The sequence below is a fragment of the Cotesia typhae genome, unplaced genomic scaffold (assembly GCF_013202065.1).
Source record: "Cotesia typhae breed Kobodo isofemale line unplaced genomic scaffold, CoteBio_Ctyphae contig_69, whole genome shotgun sequence".
In the NCBI taxonomy this organism is placed as follows: Eukaryota; Metazoa; Arthropoda; class Insecta; order Hymenoptera; family Braconidae; genus Cotesia; species Cotesia typhae.
In genome coordinates, this window is record NW_027423763.1 from 17,575 (window position 1) to 40,209 (window position 22,635).

Genomic DNA, 22,635 nt, shown 5'->3' on the forward strand with positions numbered 1-22,635 from the left:
GTCATTATTTCGTAAACGAAAACAGAATTATAAGTTACAACATTCTATATAATTATGCCAAGATTTAACCAATTATTATTATAAGTTTTACTTGTATACCATTTCTGGATTTTTACAAGTAAGCTGATTGTTCAGGTCTTAATCAAGATATAGTTCTTCCGAAACAAATAATCCCCATTGGCTTAAAGGCGATGGATAAAATTCAATGTGACAGTTTCATTTAATAATAATAATTACAAATTTGCGAATAAGTTTATAAAATCATTTGAAGAAAATTCAGTGTACAGGAAAATGAAAGATTATGACCTAGTAATCTGTAGCTTCAAGAAATATCAAGCCCAAACTACAGTAATTCAAATTTTGAATCATTGACAAAAATTTTGTTGCAAACTCAGCTCCAAAATTGCTGAAATGCAGCTGTTTTTAAACTGGTTCATCCGAGCTGTTCCAACACAGCTTGAGTTGATAAAATGTCTTTGCTGATGGTAAATTTCATATCATAATATAAGCCAAATTGGAAAATTTAAATTTCCCAACAGATGAGCTGGTTTAAATATTTTTAAATGTTGTAAACTGATTTAAGAAATATCGTATTTCAAGCGTTAAATCCAACTGTTAATTGGTTGCTATCACTCAAGATTTTTCGGAAAACAACTTGAAGTGAAACTTTTGGAATCTCTGCTGAATTGTTCAATCTGAGAATAAACATTGTCAAATTATGTTCAAATATGTTTGAAAGTTCAACTTCATCTACTATTCATGTTTTAATGTGTATTTTAAATTCTTGTGATTTACGCATTAATTATCAATGAGAAAAATCTTCTGTATAATAATGAATAAGTGTTTTTATGAAAAATAAAGACTTTTATTAATTGTAAAAACAATTCTCTTCCATTTTATTAATTATCTACCTGTTCTTAATTTTCAACTTTTTGACAGTGTTTAAATATAATTTAGACTTTTGTAAAATATTTCGCTCAACAATCAGCCTTGTAAAAGCCCAAATATGTTGTATACAAGTAAAACTTGAAAATAATAATAAATCAATTTTGCATAAATAATAATGGTTTTTATATTATCTACAACCCGTAATGATTCTGTTTTCGTTTAAAATGCAATGTATCTTGCGAAAAATTAATTTTTAGTGAATGTCTTTGACTTGAATTATTTATAAAAATATCGTAGAAAGCCATGAAAGCTGATGACTGATAAATGTAGGTTCACGATGACTTCTCTGCAAACGTTTTCCAACAGTGCTAAATATGATAATTCATAACGCCACAGTTGTTTGTTCGGTTCTGCGGATCGCTTCATTAATATTTACAATTATTTATAAAATGGTTTAGTTGGCAACAGGAACATGATTCATATCTGGAAATCAGTTTTTATTATTTAGGCTTTTTGAAATAAGTAGTATCTTGCCATGATTATTCACAATGGAAATTTGTTGAAACTAATGAAGTGATTTGATTCTCACCTATTGTTTTATTTAACGTGACAATTCTTTACTCACATTTTGAGTCATAATCATTTCCGTCTGTCAAATTCACTGTATCTCTGTAACTTGTTCTCCGTAAAGAAATAAAAAAATATTAAATTTCATGAAAAACTTGAGTTAAAGACATACTATGCACAGTTTAATTTAACTAATAATCGATTTAAACTCACAGAGATTCTATTTGATGTAGAGAGAAATTCTATAACATCTCCACTTATTATTGTATCGTTTCTTATTTCACCGATCTCTGGAAATGAAAGTGACTTCAAATGTCTTTATTAAATTGATTTCTGTATTTCAAAATGTATTAAAAATCATGTCATCTTGAATAGCCAAGAAAGCAAACACACATATAATATTAATACCTTCATGAGTATTCTATACTGAAATTTATAAAAGCCATTATTCCGTTTTCGAAACTAATTATAAATACTTCGGTTAATAAAAATTTTATCAAATAGTAAAAACAACGCCATGAATTTGTATAAGGTCATCTTGATGTTGCGCTCATCGAGACTATCATTTTAATACCCATCATTCACTCTAAAATAGTCATCACTGTTGCGTGCTTAAACGATCCCCTCATTTCCAAGACCTGCCGCGTGGAGTTTTCCATATGAAACATTATTGTACGGTATCAAACTTAAATTTTGTGGTATTATAAGCTGAATAAAAAGTTTTCGCAGATTCTAAAACTTCCATCCATCCTGGGTTAATGATTATACCGTTAATGGATCTATTTTATAAAAAGACTATATGTGGAGACGCTGAGACAATCAGCCTTGTAAAAGCCAGAAATGGTATACAAGTAAAACTTATAATAATAATAATAAATATTGGCATAATATATATAAGAATTGTACTATAATTCTGTTTTCGTTTACGAAATAATGACTTAAAATGTCATTTCTTGCAATTACGTTAGAATCAGATGATAATTTTTCAGTAATGTTCTTGTTATTTATGGTTATCATTATCTAGAAAGCGTTATTGATGCCACGTTAATTGAGGAGTTATAGTGAGAAAAAATGTAGACAATAAAACACTATATTTGTCAAACAGTCTGTTTATTTCCTGATTTTACAGAATAATTACTCTTATTATTACTTATTGTTTTTTGACCATGAAGTCATAAGACTTTGTTGGTCTTTACATCGGATGACGTAACGTAACAAATATTATACTTACTACAAACATAAAAAATTTATCAAAAAAATAACGATAATAATTGAAAATATAGATTTCACATTCAATAATTAGCTGATTAAAAATATCCATATTGGAAATGAAAGTATTTACATTTTTTATATGATACAATTATTTATTTGTACAACAAAAACATAAGCTATAAAAAATTGATTAAAATTATTATTCAGAACGTCAACTTTGATAAAAGTTGAGATCCATCATAGTGCAAATAGTGATAATTATTCTACAGTGGAGGTCCATCTAAAGTGACTGAGTCACCAATATTCTTATTAAAATAATCGTTGTTTTCGTTGTTAGTGCTTGCTCCGTATATTATATAAATAGTAGGGTCCTGGTTGTTTCTGGGTTGGTGAATCGGTCGATGCAAAATATCTTCCATGGTATTGTAAAGGTTTAGTCCATTCCAAATAGTTAGTAAATTTACAGGTTTCGCGTATGCAAAGCCGATTGAACTACCATTTGGAAACACTATAATAGAAAAGAGTATCTCATTAAAGATTGCTCAACGATACTGGCTCATACGTCAGATCCTGAATCAACCATTTGGCAGAATAACATAGATCGAATTGTGTTCGAATTCGTTTTAACTGTGATCGTTGCAAAATGTACAAGAAAAATCATAATATCACTGAAGTAAATAACTTCCATACTAGAAAGTTGTAAAACACAAATATTTGGAAATATTAGAACTCACTTGATGTGCCGATGATTAGGAAAATAAGAAGGTTGACATTTTGTGTAAACCATGGTTATCAGTTTGTTGAGGACGATTAAGCGACTATGAATGGTAGCTCCGTCACTGCTCGGATTCAAGTGTGGCTCATCGAATTCCGTGGTTGCTTAAATACGATGAGACGTGACGTATGTGGAATGATCAACCAATCAGAGGCTATAAATTTGAACTGGTTATTACTGGATTTTTCCGGTTGGATTTCGTTCTTCCCGATTTGATGAATTCCACCTGTCGATAAACAATGGATTTTCCAATGGACGATTTCATCGTCACGTGGCGATGACTTTGACCTATATGGATTGATTCTCGTAGGTACATGTCAAGTTCAACACGTGAACACCAACAATCGGAAACTGATAATATATCGTATATAAAGCGTTTTGGTGTCGTAGGAGGTTTTTCTACGCTCAGAATAAGGTCCAAAAAGGTCGTCTTTGTGGGATAAATAATAAGCTTATATAATTTACTTATTGTATTATTCAATTAAAAATGAAGTGTAGTAAGCGGTTACTAGTATGTGTGATGTTTCAAACGTTACTAATAATTAGTGAAGCTGGAAGAAATTCCAAACCAAACGGTCGAAAGTCGCCATTCTCGGTGTAAGTAATTTTGAACCATCAATTGGTCTTATTTTTGATAAAACCTTGATGGCAAAAGATTTTCTGTAACACATTGTTTTTTTGTTCATTTGCAGGTTGGGTTTTGGTACTAGAGGAACTAGTTCAGGACGAAGTAATGCTGGTAGAGTGAGTCCTACTCAAGCCAATGTCGGAGGACATCACGTTTGGGGTCCATCGCACTCACATAGAGGTTCAGTCCAACCCCCGCCAGTTAGAGCTGGGCACTGGGCCAACTCGCAACCTCCTGCTACTTCACCCTTGAATAGACCTCAAGCTTCTGCTCCTTCACCTTGGTTCAGATTTCGAGCTCCAGGAACTTCCACTAGACCTGTTTCTACAGCTCTTTTATCAAGACCTCAAAACTCCTCTTAATCCAGGTTCATTGAGACATCAATCTCCTGTTTATGCAGGTCCATCCAGACCTCAATCTTCCGTTGATCATGCTCAACCTTCTACAAGGAATCATTTTCCTACATTAGCAACACCAAAGTTCACTCATGCTGATCTGCGAAACGAGGATCAGAAATTCTTAAATCGTCAAGTTCTACCTCTATAAGCAGCGGAAATTCGGGATATAACTCGGGTAGTGGTAGATCTTCAATAACTTCATCGGGTAGTTTTTCTTCCGGTTCCAGCAGCAGTTTGAACCGACCAGAACCCATTGGCCTGAATGTTATTAAAAGTACAGCATCTATGACGTCAAGAGCGAGCCGACAATCGTGTATAGACAAGACAAAAACGATACCACAGATTATTGCACCTGCCGAGAAGTGCTTTGACTACTTTAAGTTGGCTGTAAGTTGGGCTCCAAGTTTCGCGTACAAGGAACGGAAAAAGGGCCTACACATTCGTAACAGAATCCACGCATCATGGTTCATTCACGGTCTGTGGCCAACGATGTTTCAAAGATATCAAGACCCAATGCCCGGATGTCGGCGATTTGACATTACGTTTAATAAGAACCGATTTGTCGATCATAAAATATTGGGTCCGTTAGAAAACACTTATGGTACACGGTACTTGCTAAAGGATGGAGCAACAATAATCAATTCTGGGAACATGAGTTTAATAAGCATGGAAGCTGTGCCTCTCGTTCGAGTGTTATTGGAGATGATGTGAACTATTTCAAAAGAACACTCGAACTATTCAATCAGCTTAACATCGGCACGATATTATACGCCAATGGAATTCGTGTTGGAGCCACCGTCAACTTGAAAGATATTGTCAATACTATCGAAGATAGAATTGGCGCAAAAATTCAATTTGACCTTGTTACAAATGACGTAAGCATTTACAATACTCTGACTCTTTCACATGTTCATATATTTTGTGTAACTATGTGTTCATTAATTTTTTTCTTTTCAGAATACCCAAGAAATCTATCTGTCGGAGTTGTTTATCTGCTATGATACACATCTCAGAATGATGGACTGCCCAGACGTGCTTCATCGACGTTATGATGATTTGAATATTAACGTCAAGTATTTGATAAGCTGCCATAATGGTAAAACATTTCGTATTTTTGTTTCTTTATGTTTTTTTTTTGTTTCAAAGAAGAAAATATTTAAATTAATATTTCTATGCATTTTTATGTTATAAATTTATATTTAGTTATCAACTGTGAATCGATCAAATGCTCAAATGATTTCAACTCGGAAATCTACAGTTTTTCGTGAGATTATCCCTGAGATTTGTTAGACTCAATTCTACTCTTATTTGATCAAATATCCAGCGGAACGAACTGTTATGCAAGAGTCAACTATTTTTAAGTTAGTTTTAACATTAACATGCTTGTTTATTTTTTTTCGCCTGCGCATAGATTAATTATTGCAAAACGTTATCGTAAATTCCTTAATTTCATACACAACATGCTGTATTATTTCTGATGTAACCTTGAACCCTTTACGTCACCCTCTTTTTTTTTTGGTACTATAAAAACTTCTAGAACCTACTAAAGTTTTGTGTTTCTTCGCTCTACATTAAATTATAAGGTTTAAAATAGCATATATAATAGCATATCGTTCAAAAAGGAAATTCATATCGAACAGAAAATTCAAATGACATCAGTATCGTAAACTATTGAATTTTATTTTTTAAGAGTTAAATGAGTGGAAGAATGCCAAAGAAGATTGTCAACATTCTTCGATGGAATAACTGTTTACTTATAGATTAGTTTTATAATTAATTAATTTAACTGTTTAGTATGTGTTTTAGTTTTTAAGTGTCTCAACAACTTACTAAAAGTGACATTGTTGTTTGTTTTTAATACCACTAGAATAATTGTGACTCATGGCAATATGTTAAGTATCTATCACTGAAATAAAGTAGATATAAAATTATAATTGTAACTTCTTTCATTTTGAAACTTCCTATTCCTATACTATTTAAGATTTCACGAAAAAATTTTTTGATATACCCAAATTTGGCTGTATCAAAATTTATTATGTCCCTATATTTCCTGATGTGACTTGGTATGCCCTTATCAGGCAAGGTAAGATCATTTATGCCTAAAAAAATTAATTATATTTTCAAGTAGGAATGTTCAAAGTCAATCTAATCTAACATCAATATCAACACTATCGTCAGTGATAGTTCAGCAGAGTTTTTTCAAAGGGCGCGGACATTACTCTCGCATCAATTGTACTTACACTGTGAGGAATCGCCTACGTTACAAAGATAAGTATCATGATACGTGATAATAACCGTGACGGTACAATAATAACACGTATAGATGTCACGCAAAGTAGAATTTCCCCTCTCTCGATTTTCGAGGTCATCAGACTTCTTTAAATACAGCATGCGCAACGGCGTACACGGTATTCAAATTTTGGCTGTAGACGTGAAACAACTTATCTATTCGAAGATTAAATGGGTAAAAAGTAGAAGAAATTGGCTAATTTATTTACGAAAAAGATAAGATAATGGTGAAAATGTTTGGAATTCATATATGAAATAGATACAAAGATCAAAATGGTAAGTTTTAGAATTAATTTTTTTTGAGGTTATATACAAATGATGATACCGTAGAATAATGAATGGAAAACTCCACGCGGCAGGTCTGTGGACGAATGGGGCCCGCTTGGGTGATGACTATTTGTAGAGTGACGTGACTGGCGTTGTTTTGACGATATCGATAAATTTTTTATTAACCGAAGTATTTATAATTGTTTCAGATGAAACGGAATAATAACTTTAGGCGAGCGTTTTATATCGTTCAGTTCATAGAATTATCTTTTGAAGGTATTGATGATTACGTATGCGTGCCGTGCACTTGGCTGATACAATTTAATACGATAGATCAAAGAGCTGTCGTCACGTACCCTAAAGACGAAGATCCTTTTAACACCAGAGATCGCGTTAAGAGAAAAGAAAGATACAATAATGAGTGGAGATTTTATATGGCTACAGTCAAATATGAATCAGGTGAGTTTAAATCGATGTATTAGTTAATTAATTGTGCATAGTATAGTCGAAGTTTATTTGGATCTAGATAGTCTCAGAAATTAGGAGAAAGTAATATTTTTTTTTATTTCTTTAAGATAGTTACAGAGATGCAGAATATTGGATTGCGACGAGAAATGATTATGGACCTTTAGTAGAAGAAGAATTAAAAACAATAGGTGAGAATCAAATCACTTCATTAGTTTCAACGATTTAATTTCCATTGTGAATTTATTCACAGATACCACTTATTTCAAATTTCAAGCCTTTCAAATAATAACCAAACTTTTTATTTCCAGATACAGAACCAAAGTTCCCGTTAAACAAGAAACTGCGCATTGCCAACCGAAACCATTCATCGAAATTAAATAATAATCCGCGGAAATCACTGCCGAGAATATTAATCAAGTGACCAGAACCGAACAAACAACTTGATGGGAAACGGATGAATCTGGATGACGCTGCTCAGTCATCTAGCACTGTTGTTACAAACGTTAATGCAGAGAAGTCATCGGAACCTATGTTATCAGTTGTTTAAGTTATCACTTTCATGGCTATAGAGTTCGACCCATATATTCTCCACTTTTTTATTATCAACATATTCACAACATTCAACGTCTTTTTTTCTTTTATAATCACATATCTGCTCTCACTTTCAAATACCTGCACATATCTTTCATTATTCTCCATGCGGCTGTGGACCGACTTGTGCTTTCTGTACTGCATTTATCCTATTCCTCACCCTTCTCGATCGGTTGTTGGAATAGTGGCGATGGGGAAACCACAGAGAATACCCATGCTAGTACAGTTTATTATACCAATATATAATCTTCTAATCAAAACTAGGTTTAAATATATACTTTTTCTAAAAAAACTGTCAAAAAGTTCATAAATTCAGAGTGAGGTAGTATTTAAAACTTTTTGGGTGTGTGTCCTAAAAATGGAAACAACGCTGCTATAAGAATAAAATAACAGTTTATTAATAACTAATCATAATTTTAAATAAATTATTTACATAAAAACACTTACACTAAGTAAAAATTATCTTTATTGACGCGCTCAGTGCCAACTCAACAACGACATACAGACAGATTATTCTCTGCAATGAAAAATACATAAAAAAAAAAAAAAAAATGACATGTTTTGTACGTTTGGCAGCGGCTCCAAACATTAAGTGTCCTTGAACTTTCCCGCTTATATAGCTTGAACATAAGATTTAAAAATTTCAATCCCTTGCTTCTCAGACTCAGAATAAGTGAGGTTAAGAGATTGATGGCTCAACAAAGTTTCTTCAGTGTGAGATTGGAACGAAGCTATTCGTCTTGGAAGCTCAAAGGAAGTTGCTGGATTATATGTTTCATATTAACTCTAGGATTTCAAGTTCAGGTAACAATTTCTCGACTTTGAGTTCAAGATGATGTTGCTGGCGTTGAAGTTGGAAATTACTTTGTTGAAGTTGGAACTTAGAACGTTGAAGCCTACTGCAACGCAATTTCTGGTATCTGACTTGAGAACGAAGTTTATGAATTTGAATGTGGAAATGACGTTCCTGGAGTTCAATCTGGGAACGAAGTTTTTGAGCTCGAGGAAAAAAATTATGCACAAGTTTCACGTGTTGGAGCTCGGAATCAAGTTTCATTTGGAGCTGGGGACGAAGTTCAGAGTCGGGACGGAATTCCTGGAGTTTGGAACCTGCACCAAGCTGGAGTACTGGGAGTATGAGGTCCAAGTAAGGCGACGGTATCGAAAAGTTCAGAGTTGAGCTAGGCTTGAACCTCTGGCTGTCTAAGGCAGACTGGAGCCTTGTTTGGTATCGATGCACCACAATCTGCTTTTCTTCCGACATTGCTTGAGCTAGAACTTAGTCGGCCAAAATTGACTTATCTAGGGCTGTATCGTCAATGACCGGGTCTCAACCTGTAACCAAGTGAAAAGGCAATCTGTTAATAAAATTTCTTTGACTATCTAACTTTTATCAAGAACTAAGAATATTTGATGCTTCAAAATTACTTACTTTGGGAATAGAGACTGTGGTCCTCTTTGGTTTAGATTTTTTCAGCTTCAATAATTATTAGCAATGTTTGTAACTAATAACCGTTAACTGCACTTTGTTTTAACGTTAAAACAAACAAAAAAAAAAAAACTATATGAACTTATTACTCGTCACACAAAGACCACCTCTTCGTATGGTAGCCTGAACGTTATGAAGCTCCAGGGACACTAGAGCGCTTTATATATGCACAACAACATGTTGTTTCAGAGAATTCATTGTTTATCGACTGTTGGAAATCGCCGAATTGGACAAAAAAAAAAAACAAATCTAACGGAAAAACCCAGTTATAATCAGTTGGGTTATAGCTTCTGATTGGTTGAATATTCCACAAACGTCACGTCTCATCGTATTTAATCAACGACAGAATTCAATGTTTCCGGTTGTTGTTGTTCACGTGTTGAACTTGACATGTACCTACGAGAATCAATCCATATAAGTCAAAAGTTATCGCCACGTGACGATGAAATCGTCCATTGGAAAATCCATTGTTTATCGACTGTCGGAATTCATCAAATCGGGAAGAACGAAATCCAAACGGAAAAATCCAGTAATAACCAGTTCAAATTTATAGCCTCTGATTGGTTGAATATTCCACATACGTCACGTCTCATCGTAGAAAGCAACATTTCGGAATTCGAAGCCACACTTCGAATCCGAGCAGTGACGGACTACCATTCATAGTCGTTTAATCGTCCTCAACAAACTTCAAACCATGGTTTACACCAAAATGTCAACCTTCTTATTTTTCTAATCATGCACATCAATTGAGTTCTAATATTTCCAAATATTTGTGTTTTACAACTTTCTAGTATGGAAATTTACTTCAGTGATATTATGATTTTTTCTTGTACGTTCCAACGATCACAGTGAAAAACTTTGAATTGAACACAATTCGATCTATGTTATTCTGCCAAATGGTTGATTCAGGATCTGACGAATTTATGAGCCAGTATCGTTGAGCAATCTTTAATGAGATACTCTTTTCTTTTTTATAGTGTTTCAAATGGTAGTTCAATCGGCTTTGCATACGCGAAATCTGTAAATTTACTAACTATTTGGAATGGACTAAAGATTTTACAATACCATGGAAGATTTTTTTGCATCGACGATTCACCAACCCAGAAAACAACCAGGACCCTACTATAATTTTATATAATATTGAGCAAGCACTATCAACGAAAACAACGATTATTTTAATAAGAATATTGGTGACTCAGTCACTTTTTCCATTTTTAGGATTCCACTGTAAAATTATTATCACTATTTGCACTATGATGGATCTCAATTTTTTTATCAAAGTTGACGTTCTGAATAATAATTTTAATCAATTTTTTATAGCTTATGTTTTTTGTTGTACAAATAAATAATATGTATCATATCGAAAAAAAATGTAAATACTTTCATTTCAATATGGACAAGTTTTAATCAGCTAATTATTGAATGTGAAATCTATATTTTGAATTATTATCGTTATTTTATTGATAAATTTTATGTTTGCGTTAGTAAGTTGGAATAATATTTGTAACGTTACGTCATCGATATCTAAAGACCAACAAAGTCATATGACTTGCATGGTCAAAAACGGAAGCGTCATCCAGATTCATCCGTTTCCCAGAGTAATTATTCTGTAAAATCACAATAAACAGACTGTTTGACAAATATAGTGATGAATTATTGTTCAATGCGCATTTTTTTTTTTCACTATAACTCCTCAATTAACGTGGAAATCAAAAGTTTTTAGATTTGATAAGGCATGAAATAACAAGAACATGGTATCTGAAAATATTAATTCATCAATGGAAATTAATTGAAACTAAATGACATTTTAAGTCATTATTTCGTAAAGGTCCATACAGATTTTAATCCAAATTCTTATATATATTATGCCAATAGAAATTATTATTAAAAATTTTACTTTATACATTTCTGGCTTTTCAAGATGATTGTCTCAGCGTCTCCACATATATTTTTAATAAAATAATCCCATTAAAACGGTATAATCCCATTAACCCAGGATCCCGATGGAGTAAAATTCCCAATGCATCTGCGAAAAACATTTTTACATTTTCACCATTATCTTATCTTTTTCGTAAATAAATTAGCCAATTTCTTCTACTTTTTACCCATTTAATCTTCGAATAGATAAGTTGTTTCACGTCTACAGCTAATATTTGAATACCGTGTACGCCGTTGCGCATGCTATATTTAAAGAAGTCTGGTGACCTCGAAAATCGAGAGAGGGGGAATTCTACTTTGCGTGACATCTATACGTGTTATTATTGTACCGTCACGGTTATTATCACTGTAAATCCAAGTGTTTTAAAAGTGACTACAATGCTTCTAGATAGAAACAAAACACTTGGATTTACATGTGTATTTCTTAATTATTGACATTTTTAAAAATATAAGGTCATCTTGAAGTTAAGCTCATCGGAAATGTTCATTTGAGTACACACACGATTTTTTTCATATATTATATATATATGATATTTCTCATATTTGTGAAATTTATAAAATACATTTAAAGTTCGTGTGTGTATTTAAACGAAAGATTTCGATAAGTGTAACTCTATGAAGAGCTTTTAACGTTAAAAATATCATCAATGCACAAAATACAACTTCATTACTTAATTATTGATATTTATGAAGATATAAGATCATCTTGATGTTGCGCTCATCGAGACCTATCATTTTAATACCCACACGAATTTTCTCAAATATTTTATAAACATTTTCCATATTTGTGAAATATATAAAAAACATAAAAAATTTCTGTGGGTATTCAAATGAAAGCTGAATAAAAATGTTTTTCGCAGATGCATTGGGAATTTTACTCCATCGGGATCCTGGGTTAATGGGATTATACCGTTAATGGGATTATTTTATTAAAAAAGACTATATGTGGAGACGCTGAGACAATCAGCCTTGTAAAAGCCAGAAATGGTATACAAGTAAAACTTATAATAATAATAATAAATATTGGCATAATATATATAAGAATTGTACTATAATTCTGTTTTCGTTTACGAAATAATGACTTAAAATGTCATTTCTTGCAATTACGTTAGAATCAGATGATAATTTTTCAGTAATGTTCTTGTTATTTATGGTTATCATTATCTAGAAAGCGTTATTGATGCCACGTTAATTGAGGAGTTATAGTGAGAAAAAAATGTAGACAATAAAACACTATATTTGTCAAACAGTCTGTTTATTTCCTGATTTTACAGAATAATTACTCTTATTATTACTTATTGTTTTTTGACCATGAAGTCATATGACTTTGTTGGTCTTTACATCGGATGACGTAACGTAACAAATATTATACTTACTACAAACATAAAAAATTTATCAAAAAATAACGATAATAATTGAAAATATAGATTTCACATTCAATAATTAGCTGATTAAAAATATCCATATTGGAAATGAAAGTATTTACATTTTTTATATGATACAATTATTTATTTGTACAACAAAAAACATAAGCTAAAAAATTGATTAAAATTATTATTCAGAACGTCAACTTTGATAAAAAGTTGAGATCCATCATAGTGCAAATAGTGATAATAATTCTACAGTGGAGGTCCATCTAAAGTGACTGAGTCACCAATATTCTTATTAAAATAATCGTTGTTTTCGTTGATAGTGCTTGCTCCGTATATTATATAAATAGTAGGGTCCTGGTTGTTTCTGGGTTGGTGAATCGGTCGATGCAAAATATCTTCCATGGTATTGTAAAGGTTTAGTCCATTCCAAATAGTTAGTAAATTTACAGATTTCGCGTATGCAAAGCCGATTGAACTACCATTTGGAAACACTATAAAAGAAAAGAGTATCTCATTAAAGATTGCTCAACGATACTGGCTCATACGTCAGATCCTGAATCAACCATTTGGCAGAATAACATAGATCGAATTGTGTTCGAATTCGTTTTAACTGTGATCGTTGCAAAATGTACAAGAAAAAATCATAATATCACTGAAGTAAATAACTTCCATACTAGAAAGTTGTAAAACACAAATATTTGGAAATATTAGAACTCACTTGATGTGCCGATGATTAGGAAAAATAAGAAGGTTGACATTTTGGTGTAAACCATGGTTATCAGTTTGTTGAGGACGATTAAGCGACTATGAATGGTAGCTCCGTCACTGCTCGGATTCAAGTGTGGCTCTCGAATTCCGTGGTTGCTTAAATACGATGAGACGTGACGTATGTGGAATATTCAACCAATCAGAGGCTATAAATTTGAACTGGTTATTACTGGATTTTTCCGTTTGGATTTCGTTCTTCCCGATTTGATGAATTCCGACAGTCGATAAACAATGGATTTTCCAATGGACGATTTCATCGTCACGTGGCGATAACTTTTGACTTATATGGATTGATTCTCGTAGGTACATGTCAAGTTCAACACGTGAACAACAACAACCGGAAACATTGAATTCTGTCGTTGATTAAATACGATGAGACGTGACGTTTGTGGAATATTCAACCAATCAGAAGCTATAACCCAACTGATTATAACTGGGTTTTTCCGGTTAGATTTGTTTTTTTTTTTCCAATTCGGCGATTTCCAACAGTCGATAAACAATGAATTCTCTGAAACAACATGTTGTTGTGCATATATAAAGCGCTCTAGTGTCCCTGGAGCTTCATAACGTTCAGGCTACATACGAAGAGGTGGTCTTTGTGTGACGAGTAATAAGTTCATATAGTTTTTTTTTGTTTGTTTTAACGTTAAAACAAAGTGCAGTTAACGGTTATTAGTTACAAACATTGCTAATAATTATTGAAGCTGAAAAAAAATCTAAACCAAAGAGGACCACAGTCTCTATTCCCAAAGTAAGTAATTTTGAAGCATCAAATATTCTTAGTTCTTGATAAAAGTTAGATAGTCAAAGAAATTTTATTAACAGATTGCCTTTTCACTTGGTTACAGGTTGAGACCCGGTCATTGACGATACAGCCCTAGGTAAGTCAATTTTGGCCGACTAAGTTCTAGCTCAAGCAATGTCGGAAGAAAAGCAGATTGTGGTGCATCGATACCAAACAAGGCTCCAGTCTGCCTTAGACAGCCAGAGGTTCAAGCCTAGCTCAACTCTGAACTTTTCGATACCGTCGCCTTACTTGGACCTCATACTCCCAGTACTCCAGCTTGGTGCAGGTTCCACTCCAGGAATTCCGTCCCGACTCTGAACTTCGTCCCCAGCTCCAAATGAAACTTGATTCCGAGCTCCAACACGTGAAACTTGTGCATAATTTTTCCTCGAGCTCCAAAAACTTCGTTCCCAGATTGAACTCCAGGAACGTCATTTCCACATTCAAATTCATAAACTTCGTTCTCAAGTCAGATACCAGAAATTGCGTTGCAGTAGGCTTCAACGTTCTAAGTTCCAACTTCAACAAAGTAATTTCCAACTTCAACGCCAGCAACATCATCTTGAACTCAAAGTCGAGAAATTGTTACCTGAACTTGAAATCCTAGAGTTAGATATGAAACATATAATCCAGCAACTTCCTTTGAGCTTCCAAGACGAATAGCTTCGTTCCAATCTCACACTGAAGAAACTTTGTTGAGCCATCAATCTCTTAACCTCACTTATTCTGAGTCTGAGAAGCAAGGGATTGAAATTTTTAAATCTTATGTTCAAGCTATATAAGCGGGGAAAGTTCAAGGACACTTAATGTTTGGAGCCGCTGCCAAACGTACAAAACATGTCATTTTTTTTTTTTTGTTTTTTTATGTATTTTTCATTGCAGAGAATAATCTGTCTGTATAATAATTTTACTTAGTGTAAGTGTTTTTATGTAAATAATTTATTTAAAATTATGATTAGTTATTAATAAACTGTTATTTTATTCTTATAGCAGCGTTGTTTCCATTTTTAGGACACACACCCAAAAAGTTTTAAATACTACCTCACTCTGAATTTATGAACTTTTTGACAGTTTTTTTAGAAAAAGTATATATTTAAACCTAGTTTTGATTAGAAGATTATATATTGGTATAATAAACTGTACTAGCATGGGTATTCTCTGTGGTTTCCCCATCGCCACTATTCCAACAACCGATCGAGAAGGGTGAGGAATAGGATAAATGCAGTACAGAAAGCACAAGTCGGTCCACAGCCGCATGGAGAATAATGAAAGATATGTGCAGGTATTTGAAAGTGAGAGCAGATATGTGATTATAAAAGAAAAAAAGACGTTGAATGTTGTGAATATGTTGATAATAAAAAAGTGGAGAATATATGGGTCGAACTCTATAGCCATGAAAGTGATAACTTAAACAACTGATAACATAGGTTCCGATGACTTCTCTGCATTAACGTTTGTAACAACAGTGCTAGATGACTGAGCAGCGTCATCCAGATTCATCCGTTTCCCATCAAGTTGTTTGTTCGGTTCTGGTCACTTGATTAATATTCTCGGCAGTGATTTCCGCGGATTATTATTTAATTTCGATGAATGGTTTCGGTTGGCAATGCGCAGTTTCTTGTTTAACGGGAACTTTGGTTCTGTATCTGGAAATAAAAAGTTTGGTTATTATTTGAAAGGCTTGAAATTTGAAATAAGTGGTATCTGTGAATAAATTCACAATGGAAATTAAATCGTTGAAACTAATGAAGTGATTTGATTCTCACCTATTGTTTTTAATTCTTCTTCTACTAAAGGTCCATAATCATTTCTCGTCGCAATCCAATATTCTGCATCTCTGTAACTATCTTAAAGAAATAAAAAAAAAATATTACTTTCTCCTAATTTCTGAGACTATCTAGATCCAAATAAACTTCGACTATACTATGCACAATTAATTAACTAATACATCGATTTAAACTCACCTGATTCATATTTGACTGTAGCCATATAAAATCTCCACTCATTATTGTATCTTTCTTTTCTCTTAACGCGATCTCTGGTGTTAAAAGGATCTTCGTCTTTAGGGTACGTGACGACAGCTCTTTGATCTATCGTATTAAATTGTATCAGCCAAGTGCACGGCACGCATACGTAATCATCAATACCTTCAAAAGATAATTCTATGAACTGAACGATATAAAACGCTCGCCTAGAGTTATTATTCCGTTTCATCCGAAACAATTATAAATACTTCGGTTAATAAAAAATTTATCGATATCGTCAAAACAACGCCAGTCACGTCACTCTACAAATAGTCATCACCCAAGCGGGCCCCATTCGTCCACAGACCTGCCGCGTGGAGTTTTCCATTCATTATTCTACGGTATCATCATTTGTATATAACCTCAAAAAAATTAATTCTAAAACTTACCATTTTGATCTTTGTATCTATTTCATATATGAATTCCAAACATTTTCACCATTATCTTATCTTTTTCGTAAATAAATTAGCCAATTTCTTCTACTTTTTACCCATTTAATCTTCGAATAGATAAGTTGTTTCACGTCTACAGCCAAAATTTGAATACCGTGTACGCCGTTGCGCATGCTGTATTTAAAGAAGTCTGATGACCTCGAAAATCGAGAGAGGGGAAATTCTACTTTGCGTGACATCTATACGTGTTATTATTGTACCGTCACGGTTATTATCACGTATCATGATACTTATCTTTGTAACGTAGGCGATTCCTCACAGTGTAAGTACAATTGATGCGAGAGTAATGTCCGCGCCCTTTGAAAAAACTCTGCTGAACTATCACTGACGATAGTGTTGATATTGATGTTAGATTAGATTGACTTTGAACATTCCTACTTGAAAATATAATTAATTTTTTTAGGCATAAATGATCTTACCTTGCCTGATAAGGGCATACCAAGTCACATCAGGAAATATAGGGACATAATAAATTTTGATACAGCCAAATTTGGGTATATCAAAAAATTTTTTCGTGAAATCTTAAATAGTATAGGAATAGGAAGTTTCAAAATGAAAGAAGTTACAATTATAATTTTATATCTACTTTATTTCAGTGATAGATACTTAACATATTGCCATGAGTCACAATTATTCTAGTGGTATTAAAAACAAACAACAATGTCACTTTTAGTAAGTTGTTGAGACACTTAAAAACTAAAACACATACTAAACAGTTAAATTAATTAATTATAAAACTAATCTATAAGTAAACAGTTATTCCATCGAAGAATGTTGACAATCTTCTTTGGCATTCTTCCACTCATTTAACTCTTAAAAATAAAATTCAATAGTTTACGATACTGATGTCATTTGAATTTTCTGTTCGATATGAATTTCCTTTTTGAACGATATGCTATTATATATGCTATTTTAAACCTTATAATTTAATGTAGAGCGAAGAAACACAAAACTTTAGTAGGTTCTAGAAGTTTTTATAGTACCAAAAAAAAAAGGGTGACGTAAAGGGTTCAAGGTTACATCAGAAATAATACAGCATGTTGTGTATGAAATTAAGGAATTTACGATAACGTTTTGCAATAATTAATCTATGCGCAGGCGAAAAAAAATAAACAAGCATGTTAATGTTAAAACTAACTTAAAAATAGTTGACTCTTGCATAACAGTTCGTTCCGCTGGATATTTGATCAAATAAGAGTAGAATTGAGTCTAACAAATCTCAGGGATAATCTCACGAAAAACTGTAGATTTCCGAGTTGAAATCATTTGAGCATTTGATCGATTCACAGTTGATAACTAAATATAAATTTATAACATAAAAATGCATAGAAATATTAATTTAAATATTTTTCTTTGAAACAAAAAAAAACATAAAGAAACAAAAAATACGAAATGTTTTACCATTATGGCAGCTTATCCAAATACTTGACGTTAATATTCAAATCATCATAACGTCGATGAAGCACGTCTGGGCAGTCCATCATTCTGAGATGTGTATCATAGCAGATAAACAACTCCGACAGATAGATTTCTTGGGTATTCTGAAAAGAAAAAAAATTAATGAACACATAGTTACACAAAATATATGAACATGTGAAAGAGTCAGAGTATTGTAAATGCTTACGTCATTTGTAACAAGGTCAAATTGAATTTTTGCGCCAATTCTATCTTCGATAGTATTGACAATATCTTTCAAGTTGACGGTGGCTCCAACACGAATTCCATTGGCGTATAATATCGTGCCGATGTTAAGCTGATTGAATAGTTCGAGTGTTCTTTTGAAATAGTTCACATCATCTCCAATAACACTCGAACGAGAGGCACAGCTTCCATGCTTATTAAACTCATGTTCCCAGAATTGATTATTGTTGCTCCATCCTTTAGCAAGTACCGTGTACCAAGTGTTTTCTAACGGACCCAATATTTTATGATCGACAAATCGGTTCTTATTAAACGTAATGTCAAATCGCCGACATCCGGGCATTGGGTCTTGATATCTTTGAAACATCGTTGGCCACAGACCGTGAATGAACCATGATGCGTGGATTCTGTTACGAATGTGTAGGCCCTTTTTCCGTTCCTTGTACGCGAAACTTGGAGCCCAACTTACAGCCAACTTAAAGTAGTCAAAGCACTTCTCGGCAGGTGCAATAATCTGTGGTATCGTTTTTGTCTTGTCTATACACGATTGTCGGCTCGCTCTTGACGTCATAGATGCTGTACTTTTAATAACATTCAGGCCAATGGGTTCTGGTCGGTTCAAACTGCTGCTGGAACCGGAAGAAAAACTACCCGATGAAGTTATTGAAGATCTACCACTACCCGAGTTATATCCCGAATTTCCGCTGCTTATAGAGGTAGAACTTGACGATTTAAGAATTTCTGATCCTCGTTTCGCAGCATCAGCATGAGTGAACTTTGGTGTTGCTAATGTAGGAAAATGATTCCTTGTAGAAGGTTGAGCATGATCAACGGAAGATTGAGGTCTGGATGGACCTGCATAAACAGGAGATTGATGTCTCAATGAACCTGGATTAAGAGGATTTTGAGGTCTTGATAAAAGAGCTGTAGAAACAGGTCTAGTGGAAGTTCCTGGAGCTCGAAATCTGAACCAAGGTGAAGGAGCAGAAGCTTGAGGTCTATTCAAGGGTGAAGTAGCAGGAGGTTGCGAGTTGGCCCAGTGCCCAGCTCTAACTGGCGGGGGTTGGACTGAACCTCTATGTGAGTGCGATGGACCCCAAACGTGATGTCCTCCGACATTGGCTTGAGTAGGACTCACTCTACCAGCATTACTTCGTCCTGAACTAGTTCCTCTAGTACCAAAACCCAACCTGCAAATGAACAAAAAAAACAATGTGTTACAGAAAAATCTTTTGCCATCAAGGTTTTATCAAAAACTAAGACCAATTGATGGTTCAAAATTACTTACACCGAGAATGGCGACTTTCGACCGTTTGGTTTGGAATTTCTTCCAGCTTCACTAATTATTAGTAACGTTTGAAACATCACACATACTAGTAACCGCTTACTACACTTCATTTTTAATTGAATAATACAATAAGTAAATTATATAAGCTTATTATTTATCCCACAAAGACGACCTTTTTGGACCTTATTCTGAGCGTAGAAAAACCTCCTACGACACCAAAACGCTTTATATACGATATATTATCAGTTTCCGATTGTTGGTGTTCACGTGTTGAACTTGACATGTACCTACGAGAATCAATCCATATAGGTCAAAAGTCATCGCCACGTGACGATGAAATCGTCCATTGGAAAATCCATTGTTTATCGACAGGTGGAATTCATCAAATCGGGAAGAACGAAATCCAACCGGAAAAATCCAGTAATAACCAGTTCAAATTTATAGCCTCTGATTGGTTGATCATTCCACATACGTCACGTCTCATCGTATTTAAGCAACCACGGAATTCGATGAGCCACACTTGAATCCGAGCAGTGACGGAGCTACCATTCATAGTCGCTTAATCGTCCTCAACAAACTGATAACCATGGTTTACACCAAAATGTCAACCTTCTTATTTTTCCTAATCATCGGCACATCAAGTGAGTTCTAATATTTCCAAATATTTGTGTTTTACAACTTTCTAGTATGGAAGTTATTTACTTCAGTGATATTATGATTTTTTCTTGTACATTTTGCAACGATCACAGTTAAAACGAATTCGAACACAATTCGATCTATGTTATTCTGCCAAATGGTTGATTCAGGATCTGACGTATGAGCCAGTATCGTTGAGCAATCTTTAATGAGATACTCTTTTCTATTATAGTGTTTCCAAATGGTAGTTCAATCGGCTTTGCATACGCGAAACCTGTAAATTTACTAACTATTTGGAATGGACTAAACCTTTACAATACCATGGAAGATATTTTGCATCGACCGATTCACCAACCCAGAAACAACCAGGACCCTACTATTTATATAATATACGGAGCAAGCACTAACAACGAAAACAACGATTATTTTAATAAGAATATTGGTGACTCAGTCACTTTAGATGGACCTCCACTGTAGAATAATTATCACTATTTGCACTATGATGGATCTCAACTTTTTATCAAAGTTGACGTTCTGAATAATAATTTTAATCAATTTTTTATAGCTTATGTTTTTTGTTGTACAAATAAATAATTGTATCATATAAAAAATGTAAATACTTTCATTTCCAATATGGATATTTTTAATCAGCTAATTATTGAATGTGAAATCTATATTTTCAATTATTATCGTTATTTTTTGATAAATTTTTTATGTAGTGTAGTAAGTATAATATTTGTTACGTTACGTCATCCGATGTAAAGACCAACAAAGTCTTATGACTTCATGGTCAAAAAACAATAAGTAATAATAAGAGTAATTATTCTGTAAAATCAGGAAATAAACAGACTGTTTGACAAATATAGTGTTTTATTGTCTACATTTTTTTCTCACTATAACTCCTCAATTAACGTGGCATCAATAACGCTTTCTAGATAATGATAACCATAAATAACAAGAACATTACTGAAAAATTATCATCTGATTCTAACGTAATTGCAAGAAAAGTCATTATTTCGTAAACGAAAACAGAATTATAGTACAACTCTTATATATATTATGCCAATATTTATTATTATTATTATAAGTTTTACTTGTATACCATTTCTGGCTTTTACAAGGCTGATTGTCTCAGCGTCTCCACATATAGTCTTTTTTAATAAAATAATCCCATTAACGGTATAATCCCATTAACCCAGGATCCCGATGGAGTAAAATTCCCAATGCATCTGCGAAAAACTTTTTATTCAGCTTTCATTTGAATACCCACAGAAATTTTTTATGTTTTTTATATATTTCACAAATATGGAAAATGTTTATAAAATATTTGAGAAAATTCGTGTGGGTATTAAAATGATAGGTCTCGATGAGCGCAACATCAAGATGACCTTATATCTTCATAAATATCAATAATTAAGTAATGAAGTTGTATTTTGTGCATTGATGATATTTTTAAGGTTAAAAGCTCTTCATAGAGTTACACTTATCGAAATCTTTCGTTTAAATACACACACGAACTTTAAATGTATTTTATAAATTTCACAAATATGAGAAATATCATATATATATATAATATATGAAAAAAATCGTGTGTGTACTCAAATGAACATTTCTGATGAGCTTAACTTCAAGATGACCTTATATTTTTAAAAATGTCAATAATTAAGAAATACACATGTAAATCCAAGTGTTTTGTTTCTATCTAGAAGCATTGTAGTCACTTTTAAAACACTTGGATTTACAGTGATAATAACCGTGACGGTACAATAATAACACGTATAGATGTCACGCAAAGTAGAATTTCCCCTCTCTCGATTTTCGAGGTCATCAGACTTCTTTAAATACAGCATGCGCAACGGCGTACACGGTATTCAAATTTTGGCTGTAGACGTGAAACAACTTATCTATTCGAAGATTAAATGGGTAAAAAGTAGAAGAAATTGGCTAATTTATTTACGAAAAAGATAAGATAATGGTGAAAATGTTTGGAATTCATATATGAAATAGATACAAAGATCAAAATGGTAAGTTTTAGAATTAATTTTTTTGAGGTTATATACAAATGATGATACCGTAGAATAATGAATGGAAAACTCCACGCGGCAGGTCTGTGGACGAATGGGGCCCGCTTGGGTGATGACTATTTGTAGAGTGAC

At 33.2% G+C, this 22,635-nt stretch overlaps 3 protein-coding genes and 1 long non-coding RNA gene across 4 annotated transcripts; 2 read left to right on the forward strand and 2 right to left on the reverse strand.

The window, feature by feature from the left end:
- Positions 1-4,564: 4,564 nt before the first annotated feature.
- Positions 4,565-5,469, forward strand: LOC141532931 (uncharacterized; the record flags this gene model as incomplete). The annotated part of the gene is given in 2 exon segments (XM_074251566.1): positions 4,565-5,065; positions 5,068-5,469. Coding segments are annotated over 2 exon segments (903 nt in total), but the record flags the coding sequence as incomplete, so codon positions are not given.
- Positions 5,470-5,648: 179 nt separating this feature from the next.
- LOC141532744 (uncharacterized) lies at positions 5,649-8,495 on the forward strand. The gene is made up of 3 exons (XM_074251214.1): positions 5,649-7,483; positions 7,600-7,680; positions 7,801-8,495. Exons 1-3 carry the CDS (start codon positions 7,234-7,236, stop codon positions 7,911-7,913), a joined length of 444 nt encoding a protein of 147 aa, XP_074107315.1. The 5' UTR covers positions 5,649-7,233; the 3' UTR covers positions 7,914-8,495.
- A 4,549-nt stretch (positions 8,496-13,044) lies between these two features.
- LOC141532809 (uncharacterized) lies at positions 13,045-13,727 on the reverse strand. Its single transcript, XR_012480134.1, has 2 exons — positions 13,602-13,727; positions 13,045-13,374 (listed from the first exon to the last, which is right to left on the reverse strand). It is a non-coding gene; the product is annotated as an uncharacterized LOC141532809 (long non-coding RNA).
- Positions 13,728-17,827: 4,100 nt separating this feature from the next.
- Positions 17,828-19,798, reverse strand: LOC141532932 (uncharacterized; the record flags this gene model as incomplete). The annotated part of the gene is made up of 1 exon (XM_074251567.1): positions 17,828-19,798. A coding segment is annotated over one exon (1,404 nt), but the record flags the coding sequence as incomplete, so codon positions are not given.
- Positions 19,799-22,635: the final 2,837 nt, after the last annotated feature.